Consider the following 17,226-nt stretch of genomic DNA (forward strand, 5'->3'; position numbering starts at 1 on the left):
TCTTTCCACTAATTCAACTTTTTTCTTACCAATGATTTCACAAATAAAATAATGTGGGTTCCTATGTTTATAAAATGCATAAAATAATTATTGATTGAAAAATAGTCCTTTTAGAGCATTATTTTCGGCCTAAATATGATTTTTATTGTATTAATTATTATGATTTTAAAAATTATATAGATTCAGCTATAGTTAGGATTCCATTATTTTTTATAACCCCTTTAGGGGATTTTATACTTATTGCATTTGTAGTATTTGACAAGGGTTCCTGCCCTGTTTTTCAAATAAGATAAAGCATATGAAATCAGTATGATAATCGGTCTTGGTTTATGAAAATTGTTCCAAAGTTCCCTTTATTGTTTAAACACAATTTTTTATATTAATGTGTTTAGTATACGGTACATGTTATTTGTAAAGAGTATTTTTTATATATATAAATAATTTTTTTATTTTTAATATTAATATATCAAAATCATAAAAAATACTAAAAAAATTATTAATTTGAAATGTCATGGAGAATATGCCGGTTATGTTGAATTCCATAGAGATTTTGGTCATATTATGGTGTCTTACTAAATGTTTTTCCTTTTTTTTTTTCTTGTTTTACAGAGGGACTTGATAAAGTTGTGTTTTGGACAAGGTATATTTTCATTAAAAAAGTCGTCACCTTTGTATATTTTCATGGGTAAACTACATTCTAGTCCTTGAGATTCGTATACTTTACCCTATAGGCTAAGATTTCTCAATATTACTCTTTGTAGTCTTAAAAAGTTTCAATTTTGTCATTTCACATGCGTTACACCTATGATTTTTTAAATTAGTTAGATGGATGCAATTGCAAATTCTTGTTATTTTAATTTCTTTAACAGTATTTTAAAATTATACTGTATAAAATCATTCTCTGACATATATTATACACGAGAGTAGGTTCTTGTTACTTTCCTAACCACATTTTAATAAGAGTTTCCCTCTCTTCTGTCCAAGACTCTCATTATTTATATTCATGTGACTTGAGCTGTTCGTCTTGGAGAGGGGTGGGGAGAGAGAGAGAGAGAGGAAGGGAGGAGCCAAACATCAAGATAGAGAGGCTAACAGCAGTACGTCCAGGAAGCAAATCAATAATTTTTATCAAGAATTTATCTCTTCTACATAACAAGCAAGGTATTTCATTTCAAGAAATAATGAGTTTTTTTCTTCTTTTTAACGCTTCAAGCTTATGAAATGTCATAAATAAATACTATTTTACTGATATTCTTAATCAAGTCCTACAGAGTTTCAGTAGTAGAGGCTACATTTCTCTTTTTGAATAAAAAAGAAGAAGTACGTCTATTGATTGATTAAACCATCTATTTTAGCTTGATATTATTATACGTGCTTTCCTATATAGTGTTTTCAATTTCCATTTGTAAATCAGCATAAATCACTTTAGAATTTATTTAATCCCTGGTGCCTGTTTGTGTACCACATCAGGTTGAAGTTGAGAGCTTAAAGATTGTAGCCAAATCAAAGTTTTCAGTGGTGCTTCATGTGTGCAAAATATGTAGTTCAAACTAAATAGTTTAAGAAGACTAACTTCCGAATCCATGTATGGTCACAGGATGGAATCAGGAAAAGATGGAATGGTGAGGTGAGAAGACAGAGCAGAGAAAATGGCAGAGTCGGCGGTGAGCCTTGTTGTTGATAAATTGCTTCCGTTGCTAACACAAGAAGTGAAACTATTGAAAGGCGTCCATGATGAATTGGTTGGTGTCAAAGATGAATTGGAAGTCATTCGTGCTTTCCTGAAAGATGCAGATTCAAAGGCTGGGAAAGAAGGCATCGGTGAGGGTGTGAAAGTACTGGTAAACCAAATAAGAGAAGAAGCTCATCACATTGAAGATGTCATCGATGATTACATGTTGCATGTGGCAAGACATCCTGATAATCGACATGGACTCCTACGTCATATTGCTTCTTTGATTAAAACATTCAGTTCGCGTCATGAGATAGCATCAGAGATTAAAGACATCAAATCATCACTTCTAGATATCAAGAATAGAAGTCAAACATTCCACTTCATTTCTTCAAATCAGGGAGCATCAAGCAGCAACAGCAATGCAGGAAGAGGGTTAATGGATCACCCTCGACTGAGTTCTCTTTTCATTGAAGAAGCTGAGCTTGTTGGGATTGAATCTCCAAGAGATGAATTGATAAGCTACTTATTAAGTGGAGTTTCTCAAAGGACAGTGATCGCAGTGGTTGGAATGGGAGGTGTGGGAAAAACCACAGTGGCCAAGAAAGTATATGACAACCACAGGGTGAAAGAGCACTTCCAATACCATGCTTGGATCACTGTGTCTCAATCATATGATAAGAGGGAGCTACTACGGAGCATTCTGAAGAGATTCTATGAAGTGAAAAATGGGCTTTTTCCTGATAGAATTGTTACAATGGAGGAGGAGGAGTTGATCAAGGAGATTAGAGAATATTTAGGACAAGAACGATACCTGGTTGTATTTGATGATGTATGGGAAATTGGCTTTTGGGGAAACATGGAGCATGCGTTGTTAGATCATGATAATGGCAGTAGAATATTGGCCACAACAAGAAATGAGGATGTTGCTAATTTTAGCAGAGGATCTTCATTGGTTCATGTCTATCATATAGAACCTTTACCTCAAAAGGAGGCGTGGGAACTCTTCTGCAATAAAGCATTCAGGTCTGAGTTTAAAGGGCAATGTCCAAAAGATCTGGAGGAATTGTCACAGGACATTGTTAGAAGATGTGGAGGATTGCCTCTGGCAATTGTGGCTGTTAGTGGACTTCTAGCAACCAAAGAAAAGAGCATTCTAGAATGGAAAAAATTCCTCAGTGGCCTTGGTGGTTCTGCAATGGTGAGTGATCCATACATTGATAGTGTCACTAACATTCTATCTCTCAGCTATGGTGATCTGCCTTACCACCTCAAATCTTGTTTCTTATATTTTGGCATGTTTCCTGAAGATTTTTCCATTGTGCATGGAAGAATAATTCGATTATGGGTGGCTGAGGGTTTTGTAGAAGAAAAACCAGGCATGACACTAGAGGACGTTGGAGAAGAATACTTCATTGAACTCGTTCGTCGAAATTTGGTTCAAGTGGATGAAGTTTTTCACGGAGTTCCCTTAACATGTCATGTTCATGATATGGTCCGTGATGTCATTCTTTCCAAGTCAGAGGAACTGAGTTTCTGCCATGTTTCCAGCAGTTGCTCAACTTTTCAAGGCATAGCACGACATCTCTCAATAAGCAACAGAGGAAGCAACACTCCAAAGAGTAGCACCAAGTCTCAAACTCGCTCTATTATGGTCTTTGACGAAGTAAAGCTGCAGAAGGCCACAATTCAAGTGATACTTGCAAAATTCAAGCTTTTGACTACATTAGATTTTGAAAACTGTCCTATAGATCACCTTCCCAAAGAACTTGGAAATTTGCTACATCTAAGGTATTTAAACTTGAGAAATACCAAAGTAGCAAAACTTCCAAAATCAATAAGAAAGCTGCATAACCTGGAATCTTTAGATTTGAGATATTCTTTCGTGGAAGAGTTGCCAGTTAAGATCAGTAATTTCCCTAAATTGCGACATCTTTTGGCTGAAGATAAAAAGACTCGGGCATTGAAGATAAAAGGCAGCATTAAGCATTTGGAGTTCTTACAAACATTGTCTAAAATTAATGTGGATGACAATGTGAGCTTGATCAATGACGGCCTGCAAGTGTCAACGGAATTGAAGACATTGGGTATCAGAAATTTGAAAAGGGAACATGGGAGGTATCTATGCACTGCATTGGAGAAGATGACTCACCTGCGGTTGCTACTTGTTTGTTCAATAAATCCCACGAATGAAGTTCTTGAATTGCAATCGATGTCTTCTCCTCCTCTTGAGCTGCGAAGTATCTGGCTTGAGGGCCAATTAGAAAGGTTACCAAATTGGATTTCCAAAATACACAATCTGGCTGAACTGAGATTGAGTTTCACAAACTTGAAGGATGATTCCTTTGAAGTCCTTCAAGCTCTGCCCAATCTAAATCGTCTTGGACTCGTATGTGCATACAATGGAGAGAAGATGCATTTTGAAGGAGGAGGGTTTCAGAAACTCAAGTCTCTGTATCTTGTAGGCTTGAGTAATTTGAAGGAAATGTTAATAGACGAAGGAGCATTGCCACTTCTTGAAAAGCTACAGATGGGACCTTGCCCAAAACTGAAGGAAGTGCCTTCTGGATTTAAGTACTTGAGATATCTCAAAGATTTATCATTCACAGGGATGACAAATGAGTTCACTCAAAGATTGTCACAGCAAGAATCAGAGAAAGTGAGGCATGTACCGATTATCCAATATGATGGTACTTATGATCCCAGTGACGAAGGATCTTATGAAGCATGGGTGGAGCGATATTTCAGACGAGTAGGAATCAAAATGACCTAATATTTTTTGAGGTTACAGGTATGCTGCTTCCCTCTAGATCTTACTTCTTTAAAAAGGTACCAACTTGTTTTGGCAAATGCCAAGTTGATCGATGATCTTAGAATAACGTTTGCTATTTCTACATGTATGTTGTTGCTTGGGATCTGTACATTTTTCAGGACTTCAGACAATCAATCAACCTCAGAGCAATGCGAAGTCAGCCCTGCTAGAAGATATGAACGCGGTAGATGTGTTTGTTTAATGTTTCTGGGGAGACACACCTATCTAGTAAAACCTGTTTTCAGCTTGTTAATTTGTTTCGAGTGTTGATATCTGTGGCATGTAGAAATTAAGAAAAATCTGGATGTGCATGTGTTATTACCATAGCAGAAGCATAATTTGTGGCCTAATAAAATGTACGCTACAGAAGATTCCAAGCATAAGATTTCTTCCTTAGCAAAATAATCCATGACTGGTAATCTCTTGATTGAGATACCTAGAAGAGAGTTGTGAGGGCAGCAGGTATTTCAGTCTTCACAGAGTGACAAGCATCAATGTTTACACCTCTGCAGTTCTAACAGCTTAATATGCCATTTCTGATGTTCCTAGACCTCAAATCAGGTTTGATTGTAGTCACCCACTCACCATGGTTTACCTTCAATTCATACCTATGCTTCAGATAATAAAGAAATTCAGAAATCAGTAATTGATTAGAAACAGCCTCGTTCTGGTTGATTGATCAAATAACATCTTGGTTATCATTCAGGTTGATTGATCAAACCCATTCCAAGAAATTATTATGATACTCAGGCTGTAATTATCAATATTTACAGCATAGACGAGATATATCCGAGCTCATATCTTTCTCCTCTTCAAAAATTATCTTTTTAATTCTCTCTCTCTTATCTCTCTCAACTCTGTATATCTATATCTCTCCTATATTGCACGCACTGATGATTATAACTTGACCAACATCGAGTTTCTCGCTTGGTGAGTGATTTAGCATGTAATTTAAGTTTTAACCAGTCACGTGACCCGCACTCTATGCCGCAGGCCGGCAAAAAAACATCTGAGCGTCAAGAGACTGCAAGTTTGTTTCAAAAAAGCAAGAAGTGTTTGTCAACATGCAATCCATGCATGACGCTGTGATAAGTTTTCAAGAAACCGGAAAAAAGATAGAATATAGAATGTCCAAAAAAAAATGAAAAAACAAATTCATTAAAAAAAAGAAAAAGCCAATATCATCCATAGTTATTCTGTGCAACCCAACTGGAAAAAACTGCTACCCTTAATTTTTAACCAATCCAATGTTAAAGAATAAATTTCAAAAAAACAATTATACTTGACAAAATACCCAAAAAAAAAAGTAATATAAAAGAATGAGTATCAAACATCAAATAAAAAAAATTAGAGGGGGTAACCTTGATTGATTTAAGGGTGAAAATTTTAAAATCAAACATTTAAAAAAAAACAAAACAAAAACTCAAAAAAAAAAGAGAGTATAAAATCTGAAACCAAAACAATCTGCGGTGAAATTGAATCACCATCCACACCTGCGCCAAATGATTCAAATGGCGAAAGGGCAGATAGTCACATAGACATGGACATATTCTATGTAAGCTTCGGAGCATCTTACACAATTGTGGTGTTGGTAATTGCAGCACTTCTGTGCATAAATCCATACTGGCGACGCGCATGGTTTCATCCATCAAAGTCTGCATTGAGACTTTCTACTATTTTGTGCACCTCATTTCCTCCTGCAATTCCCAGATGTTTTCGGAATGCCTTAACGACTAATTTGTTTGAATTGTGATTTTAATTTTTTAACTGCGTGATGCTGAAATTTGTTGAAGCAATGCAATAAACCACAACGGGTTCTAATCTTCTATTATGCATGAACTGCTCGCCCAGTGCATTAACTGTTAGTATGCATGGTCGTCGCATGCGTTCCATGAACACCAGTTGTGGTTTCGACTTTCAAGCAAATGTTTTGTCAACTGCGAGAACCAAGACAGACAGAAAACAGTAGAGGAACAGGAAACTATTTCCCTTTCTATTTTGTTTCTAACATGTAGGAACTAAAATTGAGAATTAATTTGGAAAGTTTCTTTTCCCTCGTCTCAACAAACCTAATGAAAATACTCTCACAACGAAAAACAATAAAAATAAAACCTCTGTTTGGACAAGTAAACAGACATTACTGATACAGATTCATGTCACAAGTCCCCAACAAGCCTCACTCTTGGAGCTTAATGCAAAATCAACGACAAAAAATTGTTAATTGTTTAGTCATTTACATGATTGATGCATTAAAGAACTAGCTTCTTGTTTTGTATATCTGGAAACCTTAAACATTTACGCAAATCCATATCACAACATTTACTACAAATCTATGCTATTGGAAAAGCAGTCGTTTCTAGAACGAATCTCTCAATCGTTTTCAGAGTTGGCATCAAAGATATACAAGTACGGAACTACGGGGTTGTGTTCAATAGATTCTCCTCCAGCCTCAGTGGTTTTTGGAGTGTTCCAACCCATTTGCTGCAGGTAGACTTCATCATAGGCTTCAATGTTCAAACCTGAAGCAAGAAACAATTCCAACTCTATCACGAATCGATCTGTTTTTGCTGTTAGAAAAGGCCTCGCTGCATTAGATACTACAGCCTTGAACTCTTCTTGTTTCGTTTCAGGTGTTTTTGTTTGACGCATGTGTTCATTTCTACCAAAAACCAAGAGTTAGATTAGGTGATTTAGCTAATTGCGTGCAATAGATACAAGGACCTAGTGGAACAAAAATTACCTGCTAAAGAATGAATTGACCGTACCAAGAATATGATATAGAATGACTTCAATATCCTCTTCCTATGTACACAAAATAATAGAAGAAAAAAGTCAGTCATGATTATCAACAGACCACATAGGACTCTAAAAAGGGTTGTACTAACAATTAATAACATTCCAAGTCCATAAAACAGAGGCCATCATCTGTAAATGGGGTAGCTTAGACCCATGGAGGTTCTCCTTCGGCTTTTTCTTTTCTTTTTTTCCCTTTTCCTTTAGGCATCTTTCTACACACCGAACAATTACTGACAACAACCAAAATTTTAAATTAACAATGTTTGCAAATACCAGATTTCACAGGAAAGTGTTGCACAGTCGTACAGTCTACAATTAAGAATGTACAAATATGTAAATGCATGTACATCCAAGAAAGTATCTCCACTAATTTCACACATATAGTTATGATGCCATTTACTAAAGCCAATAATATGAACCTCGGAGGGAGCTGAGAAGCATTCATTTTCCTAAGAAGCTACAAATTTACAAGCACTAGTACTCTACAAAATATATTTGTCTTGTTCTCGTTCTTGAACTAGGTTTAGAAATGCATAGTAGGCTAGAGAATTGAATTTCAGAGAAACATCCAAGCATGTAATAAGTAAAAGTGCAAAGAATACAAATCGAAAGCAAACAGGTAACTAGACAGACCTGCAGCAGAGCTTGAACTTCTCTTCTCAGCCAACTTTGCAGCCATCGATTTGGCTGAAGATACTTGCGCAACTTCCAATATCGTGATACATTAATTGCGTCATTCAGGATACCTGATTGAACACATAATGATTGAAAAATTTAAATAGGAAGCAGTTGTTTGTCAGGAAGCATCAAAGTAAACACAAATTAAAACAATATGCCAAAAAAAAGGAGAGAGAATCAGTAAACAACCTGGTTCAGTATAATAGCACTGTAATCTGTACTTGTGTGCTTTTGAAAAGAATGAACTGAAAAAATAAAAAAAGAGGAACATAAAGAACAGCACCAAAAAATAACACAAAAGAGGACGGAAAATGAAATAACAGACATGGGTACCTGTCCTCAAAACCCTGATTTACATAATGTCGTTGGAATGAACTTCCATCATATCCATAAATTAACGAAAAATTATCCGTCTGCAAATGTGTCAAAACCAAATCATCACTGTCAACACAATCACAGAGATAGCAATGTCCATAAATAACAAAGCAAACAAATGGCATTGTTGCGCGAGATTAAAATGCATAATACATAACTGGACAATTCATCTCAGACACACAAACCTTGCATAAAGGACATTTAACAGAAGAAGGCCGCCGAGATTCCTTGCGAGAAACTACTTTAGTCCATTGTAAAATGCATTTGTAACAAAATTTATCTGCAATACAAGAATCAGTAGCAACAAATGACCAAACATCATGGTCCACAACCTTTTAATCACCACCCGCATACACACAAACAGAGATACATTGATTGCCATAAAGTAGCAACTTGCAACCTCAAACCAAGCACAGACAAAATTATAGTCAAATTTCTCAAACAATCCTACAAACCCAGTTTCAGTATTATGCATAACACACAACACAGTCATAAAGTTTTCAACTTTAATTACTCAATCACTAACCAATTGAAGAAAACATTAGTATAAATTAATGGGTAATCAAGAAAGTGTATACCCAACAAGAAAATTCTGCCAAATAGAGGAGATGGGTCATAACAGATAACATAAAAGAACTAAAAAATGAGAGAAAAAACTGAGCTTGAGAGAGAAGAATGTACGGAAGCAAGTGTCAAGATAGGATTCTTGAAGGAAAGGAGCAAGGCATATGGGGCATGGATTTGAATCACTTGAAGAGCAAGATTGATTCTCTTTGTTGCTGTTAGAGTCTTGTTGGTCCATTTTTTCAATTCAACTCCATGGATTTGTTGGGTTTTTGTGTCCTAATTCATGCTTCAATGGCTGCCTTCAACTTAACCAACTATGAATCTTATTTTTTAAGTTGGTTCCTGTAATCTTGAAAGTTTCCTGATGTGGTACTTAGACTCTTTATTTAATCCAATTGGTCCCTTTCCTTTAGAAAATTTCTTAATGATGTCCCTCTGTTTAACTTTATTTCAGTTTACCGTTAATTCTTCACAACATATGAGGAAACAATAGACAATTTCTATCAAATTCCAAGCCAAGTATCAATCAATAATAAAGATAAATCCGATGGAAGTTGGATGAAGGGACCACATTAAGAACATTTTGAGTAGAAGGATCAAATGACAAAAAAGAGTGTAGAGTCCATATTACGGAACCCCCCTCCCCATTGTTTCTTTCCTTCTCTTTTTTTCTATCCCTCATTGTCTCTTTCACTTTTTTGCAGATCAGATAAGACTATTTCCTTGGAGTAGCAACTTACAGTACGCATTGTCAAATGTGGCCATTGAAGAGTCCATTGTAGCACCTGCATTTTTTAACCTTATTGTGTGCAAGATAGACACTCCTTACTCCTTAGACTGGTTCCGAAAATTGGGTTCAATGTTGAATCCACGTCAAGAAAGGTACTGAAGTTGTGGATTCAGTTCTAGAATGATGAACAATGAGAGGATCCTTGCGGGAACAATGAGAGAATACACACACACACACACAGAGATATATATATATATATATATAGTAGCACCTGCATTTTTTAACCTTATTGTGTGCAAGATAGACACTCCTTACTCCTTAGACTGGTTCCGAAAATTGGGTTCAATGTTGAATCCACGTCAAGAAAGGTACTGAAGTTGTGGATTCAGTTCTAGAATGATGAACAATGAGAGGATCCTTGCGGGAACAATGAGAGAATACACACACACACACACAGAGATATATATATATAATCGGATGCATGATTTTGTAATGGATCAATGTTTTCATGATGAGCCATTGAATATGTTACATGAAGGAGCTACTTAGATCTTTCAAAGAAAAACCTCTTTGGAAGAAGCTTTGCTGTAATTGGAAAATGTTAAAGGTGGGAGCTGGTCATTGCATGGTTTCACTGGCATTCAAAATTCTTCCATCTCTTTTTACTTTTTAATTAATATGAGTGTTAAGCCAACTTTGCATATTCTTTAATTAATCTTATAAATTCTGAAATTAATTACCATATAAATCTTTAATGCTTTTAAATTTTATAAAATTTAAATTAATAATTTTTAAAAAACAAACATGAAACGTAATATGCAAGCAGGTGGCATTGCATGAGATATCAATACTTTTTTAGAACAATTGCCACAACTTAGCTATAATTATCTAAGCAAGGTTGAAGATTATAAGTTAATAGACAATTTCAATATCAAAGCAGACATCATCATTATCATTGTTATTAAATTTTTATATTGTTGGTGGAACTAGTAATTACATAAAAAAATTATTTAAAAACCAAATAATTAAAATTATAATTCAATTTATTTCTACATGTATTCTAAACAGTATAATTAAATTTATTTATATGCATTACTATTTTACTTCAAACACAAGAATCGTAATCAATTATCATCATTTGAATTCAACAATTAATTTGGTTCTACGTAGACTATTAGAATAAATAACATACACAAGACCAATCCAAATATCAATATGTTGTTGATATTAGCTATAGTTTTGAGCAAAGTTTTTATAAATAGACTATTGGAATAAAAAGTATTGATTATGGAGGTTATAAATAAAGTTCAGTTGTATTAATTAAATTATGGGTTAATTAACCATCTAGGTGGTGGTCTAGTGGTAAGAGCTTGGGGTCAAGAGGTTTGCTCCTTCTATGGTCTCAGGTTCAAGCCATGTAGTTGCTTATATGATGATGGTCACTGGAGGCTTACATGGTCGTTAACTTCAAGGCCCGTAAGATTAGTCGAGGTGCGCGCAAGCTGACCCGAACACCCACGTTAAACTAAAAAAAAATTATGGGTTAATTTATCGATTGAATTAAGTTAATTCTAATTAATAACTTTTCTAATTTAAATTAAAATTTAATTCAAATCAAACTCTAAATTTCAAATTTTCATATCAATATATTAAGCTTAATAACTATATTTTTTAGCTACTGGTCTAGAAAAATATAAAAAATAGTAATAAGTATAATTTTATGCTTCTCTCTTTATGGTCAGATTCCTTTGAACATTATTATTATTATCAGAACAATTAAAATATTTGAGGTGAAAAACATTGTTTATATAGACAGAAACACCTTAACTCTATTTTTTTCATTCAAGTCTTTCTTTTTTTTTCTTTTTTTTTCACTATTGTATCCTTTTATTTCCATTCAAGTCCTTTGTCTAATCGGGTCATTTTGATTTCCATTTAATAAATCTCAACCCTTTTTTTCATTCACATCCTTTTATTTTATTGAATCCTTTTATTTGCTAATTAATAATTGTAATATGGTTTTGTAGAATTAATCCTCAGTTATAAATGATATTTGAAATCATGAATATACAAGACAATATGAGTAGAAAAAAATATTAAAAAAAACAATGAAAATACAACATAGAAGAAAAACTCAATTTTATTCGAGTTGCAATAGTTACCCGTAATGTGTTAGTAATGTTTTCTTATCACTTGACTTTTTTTATTTACAATTTAATCATTTTATATTAAGTTGATTTGAGATTGAATTTGATATTTTGTATCGATTGATTTTATACAGGACTCTTACAATATTAAGAATCAATTTTGACTTTAAGTTAATGCTTGATCTGAATAAATAAAATTTAATTTTATTTATTTAAACTAATTAAAATTTTAGAATTCAATTTAAACTAAAACAAATATCTAAACCTTTTTTTTTCTTCTAAAAAACAACATCTTTCATCTTTATCTTAAATAACTTCTTTAACCTTTGATTATAATCAATAGATTTTTTATTATTTTTTTTGTATTAATAAGAAAATTGTTTCAGTGTGGGGGAATCAAACTAGTAGACAAATATCTACATGATGGTCTCCCCTTTGCATGAGAAAATGGAAAGAATAATGTAGTCTTTCAGTGGACACATCTTCCAAATAAAAACATGGGGTTAAGGGCATCTACCACATAATTAAAAAATATATATATTATTTTTAAAGTATTTTTAAAAAAATATATTAATTTTTTTTATTTTTTAAAAATTATTTTTGATATCAAAATATTAAAATAATTTAATAATATATATAAAATAAATTTAATAATTTTAAAAAATAAAACATTTGAGTAACATGCAGGCACTAAAACTGATGTCTTTTGCAAGGCCGTCGACGCGGATCCTTTTCGAAGCAGAGTAAAGATAAACGGATATCATAAGATCTACTCTTCCTAATTTTCCTTTCTCACCAAATCACTGAGCTCTCTTTTGACGAACACATGGTTTCTTCGAAAATGGTTCGCCGCTTTTTCTGAATCGACCTGTTCGGAGATTATGCAAAATACTGTCGAAGATTAGAATGTTAAACAATGAATCTTTATAGAAGTATTTCATAAGAATCTGTTTGGCTTACTTCTCAGAGTCTTGTCTTAAGCTGTGCAATTGCAATCTTGGTGTTTATAAAAGTGAGAAGTCAATTCTGTCAACAGTTTCGTTACCAGAGTAGCACAAACCAATCTCTTTATCATATATGAGACTCCTCTTCTTGATGATGTGTCTGAGAGGCTGAAGATAGCGAGAAAAATCTTTTCTCCTTTGTTCTGATTCGTGCATGTGGTGCCCCAACGTTCTATTAGAAGCAGCAGACTTCTTCACCTTTCATATTTAATGGAGACATGTCGTGTGTCACGGGGTAATTTTTCGTTCCATGAATAAATCTATGTGGTAGCCTAGTCTTTCACTAGATTCAGTTTTTTCTCGCCAATGCCATTTATATTTGTCTAGCAACTATGTGATTCCCTCACCCGAGAGGTTTCCCCACTTTTCCAAGTTAAAAGACAAGCGGAATACACAAGTGATGATGCACAACACAAAGCACACCGAGAATATAAGAAGAACTCTCAACCTTTAGTTATCTCGTCAACAAAGGATTACACAATGTGTGCTACACACTGAATTTACATGCTACACAGCCAAGCTTACACACGTTATTTCCTCTCTATGCATCCTATCTACAACTAAGAGCTACAACAACTATTTATAGCCAAGTATGTGAGCTACAAAGCACACTTATGATCCTATTTTTCAAGACATAATGGGACACTTTCTTTCCCATAATCTTCATGATCTTAATGGCCTATTTCCAACAAGTAGTGGACAGTTATTGCCCATGATCCAGCAGCTTGTAGAGCAATCCTCTAATCAGCCCCCACGTTCTGCCCCATGATCCCATGATCTAGGAAGTCCATAACTGCCACTAATCCACGTTCTGCATACCCACCTGGCAGCCCTAACTGCCAGTTCTTGTTGCGTCAGCTGTTAAGTCATTCATATGCCTTGGACAGTCCTTCGTCCAAGTTTCAGATCATGCCAAGTCAAACCCATGACTTGCACAAGCCGTTACGCGCTGCCGAATTCGCATCTACATGCAGGCTGTTAATGTCTGCGCCATCGAATTCCGCGACAACCTCTATTCTCGTCAGCCTATCCCCCTGACGAGTTTTCCTGCCTGGTTTGGACATTCCATCATCCAGTCCATGTTCGTCAACAATCTGCGCTGCTGATTTTCCTTTGACGAACCACAGCTGCACAAATCTGCACTGTCGATTTATCCCACTGTTGGCAAGGCTGCCAGCACCTTTATGCACTGTTTTGGACAGCCTGTTGAAGTGTGCACCTCTTGCACATTTGACATTGTTACACCGTGAGTGAAATAAGAAATGGAGATTTGTTGAATAGCAAAAACTAAACTTTGCTTTATGCTGGACAAAGTGTCAAAGAATCGTGTCAAAGAATCATCTTGACCTAATAATTTAAGTTGTTAGGTGAGGTTCCAAGATATAATTTATATTATTCCCTAACATCCCCCTCAAGTAAAAGCTCTTTAGGTTTCAAACTTGCACAAGCTCACCCTACATTATGCTTAATTTTTATCAAATAAATAGAGATAGTGAGATTTGAACTCGTGATCGCATGGTTATTAAAGTTCTGATACCTTGTTAAGAATCATTTTGACATAATAGTTTAAACTATTAGGTGAGATTCTAAGATATAATTTATATTATTATCTAACATAAAGACCTTCCATTTATTCTCTATTGAAATTCACACTCTCCTTCTTCCCTGTGCAGTTACCGGGTATAATTTGTTCATTTGGATTAATGCAGCTAGGATTGAGCATTTTCAATTAAAAAAATAATCAAACTAAATTTTTATTTTCTTCAATTTAAAATTGAAATGGTTTAAACCGACTTTTTTTGTTTAGTTTTATTTAGTTAATTGAAATAAAAAACTAGAAAATTCTATATGAATTTTTTTGGCTTTTTTTTTAAATTTTTTGTGATATTTAATCTTCTTTTTTTTCAGTTTTTGTAGATTTTTAACTATGGATTTCTAAAAAGCTTATCATTTACTATTTTGTTATATTTTTTATTATTAATATAGTTCTTTTTTTCTAACAAAAATAAAAGAGAAAAAGCCAACTCCATATCTTATTTCAGTGGAGTTTAATAACTATACTTATTTCTTCAGTATACTTATTTCTTGAGCTTACACGTGGAAAGGTAGCACAGAATATTATACGCTAACGCATTTTGCGCAGCAAATAGAACAAGTTCATTGGAGTTTGTGCTTGGTTTTATCTCATTGCAGTTTGTGTATTCGAGGAGACATGTGGTTTTTGAAACATATACCAATGGCGTAGAGGGAAAATCCAAAAGCAGCTCCAAGTTTCAGATTTACCATCCTAGCTTCCAAGTGTTTTCCTTATAGCGTCTATCACAAGCGAATTAAATCAAAGTGACTCTGCCTCACACACATGTTCCAGTCTATGTTCACAAATTAGTGCTTATAAATTACAAAAGTACAGAACAACCCGTTACTGTGGCTGGAAGCTCACATGGGTAAGCTTTGTATTTTGATGGTTCAGCTGAATCATGCAAACAAGTTCAAATCCTCCGAACTGGCCCCTCTCGAATAGCTTGCCTTTATGAACCCGGAAGGCACTCAATGCAGGCGAAGCACAACTGGTTCCCGGAGATACAGAACTCACTCCACCATTTACCGTCAAATCTACAAATTGCAGCAACTAGATGACGTCGACAAAACCTATAAACCTATGTTTTAGCTATTCTTAGAGAAGAATAAGGAAAACACTTGGAAGCTAGGATGGTAAATCTGAAACTTGGAGCTGCTTTGCTGGTTTTGGATTTCTCTGCGCCCCTTGTATATGTTTCAAAAACCACATGCCTCCTTGAATACATATAAAACCAAGCACAAACTTCAATGAACTTTTTTTATTTACAGCGCAAAATGCGTTGGTGTGTAATATCCTGTTCTACTTCCCACGTGTAAGCTCAGAAATAAATATAGTTATTAAACTTCATTGGAAGTGGTCCGGTGTAAAGGCTCTCTGTCCGATCGATGATATAAAATCGGCTTTTGTTATTATTATTTTTGTTGGAAAAAAAAACTATATTAATAAATAGAAGAACATAACAAAATAGTAAATGATACGCTAAAGCTTACAATTAGGAATTCATAGTTAAAAATCTATAAAAACCAAAGGAAAAAAAATCTTAAATATCACAGAAAGCAAAAAAGAAAAAAAAAATCATATAAAATTTTCCAGTTTTTTACTTCAATCTTAGCAGTATCATCTGCCTTTCCTTACTCAGAATTACAGCTTTACGCAGACCAAGGACACTCTATGCAGACCAAGGACCCTCTCGAATAGCTTGCCTTTATGAACCCGAAAGCATTCTATGCAGACCAAGGACAACTGCTTCCCAGAGATGCAGAACTCACACTACCATTTACCGTCAAATCTATAAATTACAGCAACTAGATATGGACAAACCTTCAAACCCATGTTTTAGCTATTCTTATAGAGGGAAAAGGAAAACACGTGGAAGCTAGGGTGGTAAATAAGAAACTTGGAGCTGCTTTGCTGGTTTTGGGTTTCCCCTCTGCGCCCGCCCCTGGTATATGTTTTAAAAACCACACGTCTCATCGAATACATGAACTACAATGAGACAACACCAATCACAAACTCCAATGAACTTGTTCTATTTGCACTACATCTTTTCAATTACATGAACTGCAATAAAACAAAACCAAGCACAAACTCCAATAAAACTGTCAAATCTATAAATTACAGCAACTAGATATGGACAAACCTATAAACCTATGTTTTAGCTATTCTTATAGAGGGAAAAGGAAAACACGTGGAAGCTAGGGTGGTAAATCTGAAACTTGGAGCTGCTTTGCTGGTTTTGGATTTCCCCTCTGCGCCCCTGGTATATGTTTCAAAAACCACACGTCTCCTCCAATACATGAACTGCAATGAAACAAAACCAAGCACAAACTCCAATGAACTTGTTCTATTTACGCTACATCTTCTTGATTACATGAACTGCAATGAAACAAAACCAAGCACAAACTCCAATGAAACCGTCAAATCTATTACAAACCTATAAACCTATGTTTTAGCTATTCTTATAGAGGGAAAAGGAAAACACGTGGAAGCTAGGGTGGTAAATCTGAAACTTGGAGCTGCTTTGCTGGTTTTGGATTTCCCCTCTGCGCCCCTTGTATATGTTTCAAAACCCACACGTCTCCTCGAATACATGAACTGCAATGACACAAAACCAAGCACAAACTCCAATGAACTTGTTCTATTTGCGCTACGTCTTCTCGATTACATGAACTGCAATGAAACAAAACCAAGCACAAACTCCAATGAAACCATCAAATCTATGACAAACCAATAAACCTATGTTTTAGCTATTCTTATAAAGGGAAAAGGAAAACATGTGGAAGCTAGGGTGGTAAATCTAAAACTTGGAGCTGCTTTGCTGGTTTTGGATTTCCCCTCTGCGCCCCTGGTATATGTTTCAAAACCC

General features: G+C 34.8%; 2 protein-coding genes across 2 annotated transcripts; one reads left to right on the forward strand and one right to left on the reverse strand.

Moving 5' to 3' along the window:
• Positions 1-1,008: 1,008 nt before the first annotated feature.
• LOC18098799 (disease resistance protein RPM1) lies at positions 1,009-4,867 on the forward strand. The gene is made up of 3 exons (XM_006382550.3): positions 1,009-1,161; positions 1,598-4,463; positions 4,604-4,867. The coding sequence occupies exon 2, from the start codon at positions 1,650-1,652 to the stop codon at positions 4,443-4,445; it is 2,796 nt and encodes a 931-aa protein (XP_006382612.1). The 5' UTR covers positions 1,009-1,161; positions 1,598-1,649; the 3' UTR covers positions 4,446-4,463; positions 4,604-4,867.
• A 1,806-nt stretch (positions 4,868-6,673) lies between these two features.
• On the reverse strand, positions 6,674-9,234 carry LOC18109963 (uncharacterized). The gene is made up of 7 exons (XM_024600858.2): positions 9,015-9,234; positions 8,519-8,613; positions 8,292-8,371; positions 8,148-8,203; positions 7,914-8,026; positions 7,225-7,286; positions 6,674-7,143 (listed from the first exon to the last, which is right to left on the reverse strand). The coding sequence occupies exons 1-7, from the start codon at positions 9,133-9,135 to the stop codon at positions 6,855-6,857; spliced, it is 816 nt and encodes a 271-aa protein (XP_024456626.2). The 5' UTR covers positions 9,136-9,234; the 3' UTR covers positions 6,674-6,854.
• Between the last annotated feature and the right edge of the window lie 7,992 nt (positions 9,235-17,226).

Source organism: Populus trichocarpa, chromosome 5, assembly GCF_000002775.5.
Source record: "Populus trichocarpa isolate Nisqually-1 chromosome 5, P.trichocarpa_v4.1, whole genome shotgun sequence".
NCBI lineage: Eukaryota > Viridiplantae > Streptophyta > Magnoliopsida > Malpighiales > Salicaceae > Populus > Populus trichocarpa.

Bases quoted from the DNA above. Each gene is read 5' to 3' on its own strand.
- LOC18109963 (XM_024600858.2), bottom strand. From the start codon at position 9,135: ATGGACCAACAAGACTCTAACAGCAACAAAGAGAATCAATCTTGCTCT. The intron at 8,027-8,147 runs GTTGTTTACTGA...GTGTTCAATCAG, and splicing joins GTGCTATTATACTGAACCAG to GTATCCTGAATGACGCAATT. The intron at 7,144-7,224 runs GTAATTTTTGTT...GGTTTTTGGTAG, and splicing joins GTCAATTCATTCTTTAGCAG to AAATGAACACATGCGTCAAA.
- LOC18098799 (XM_006382550.3), top strand. From the start codon at position 1,650: ATGGCAGAGTCGGCGGTGAGCCTTGTTGTTGATAAATTGCTTCCGTTG.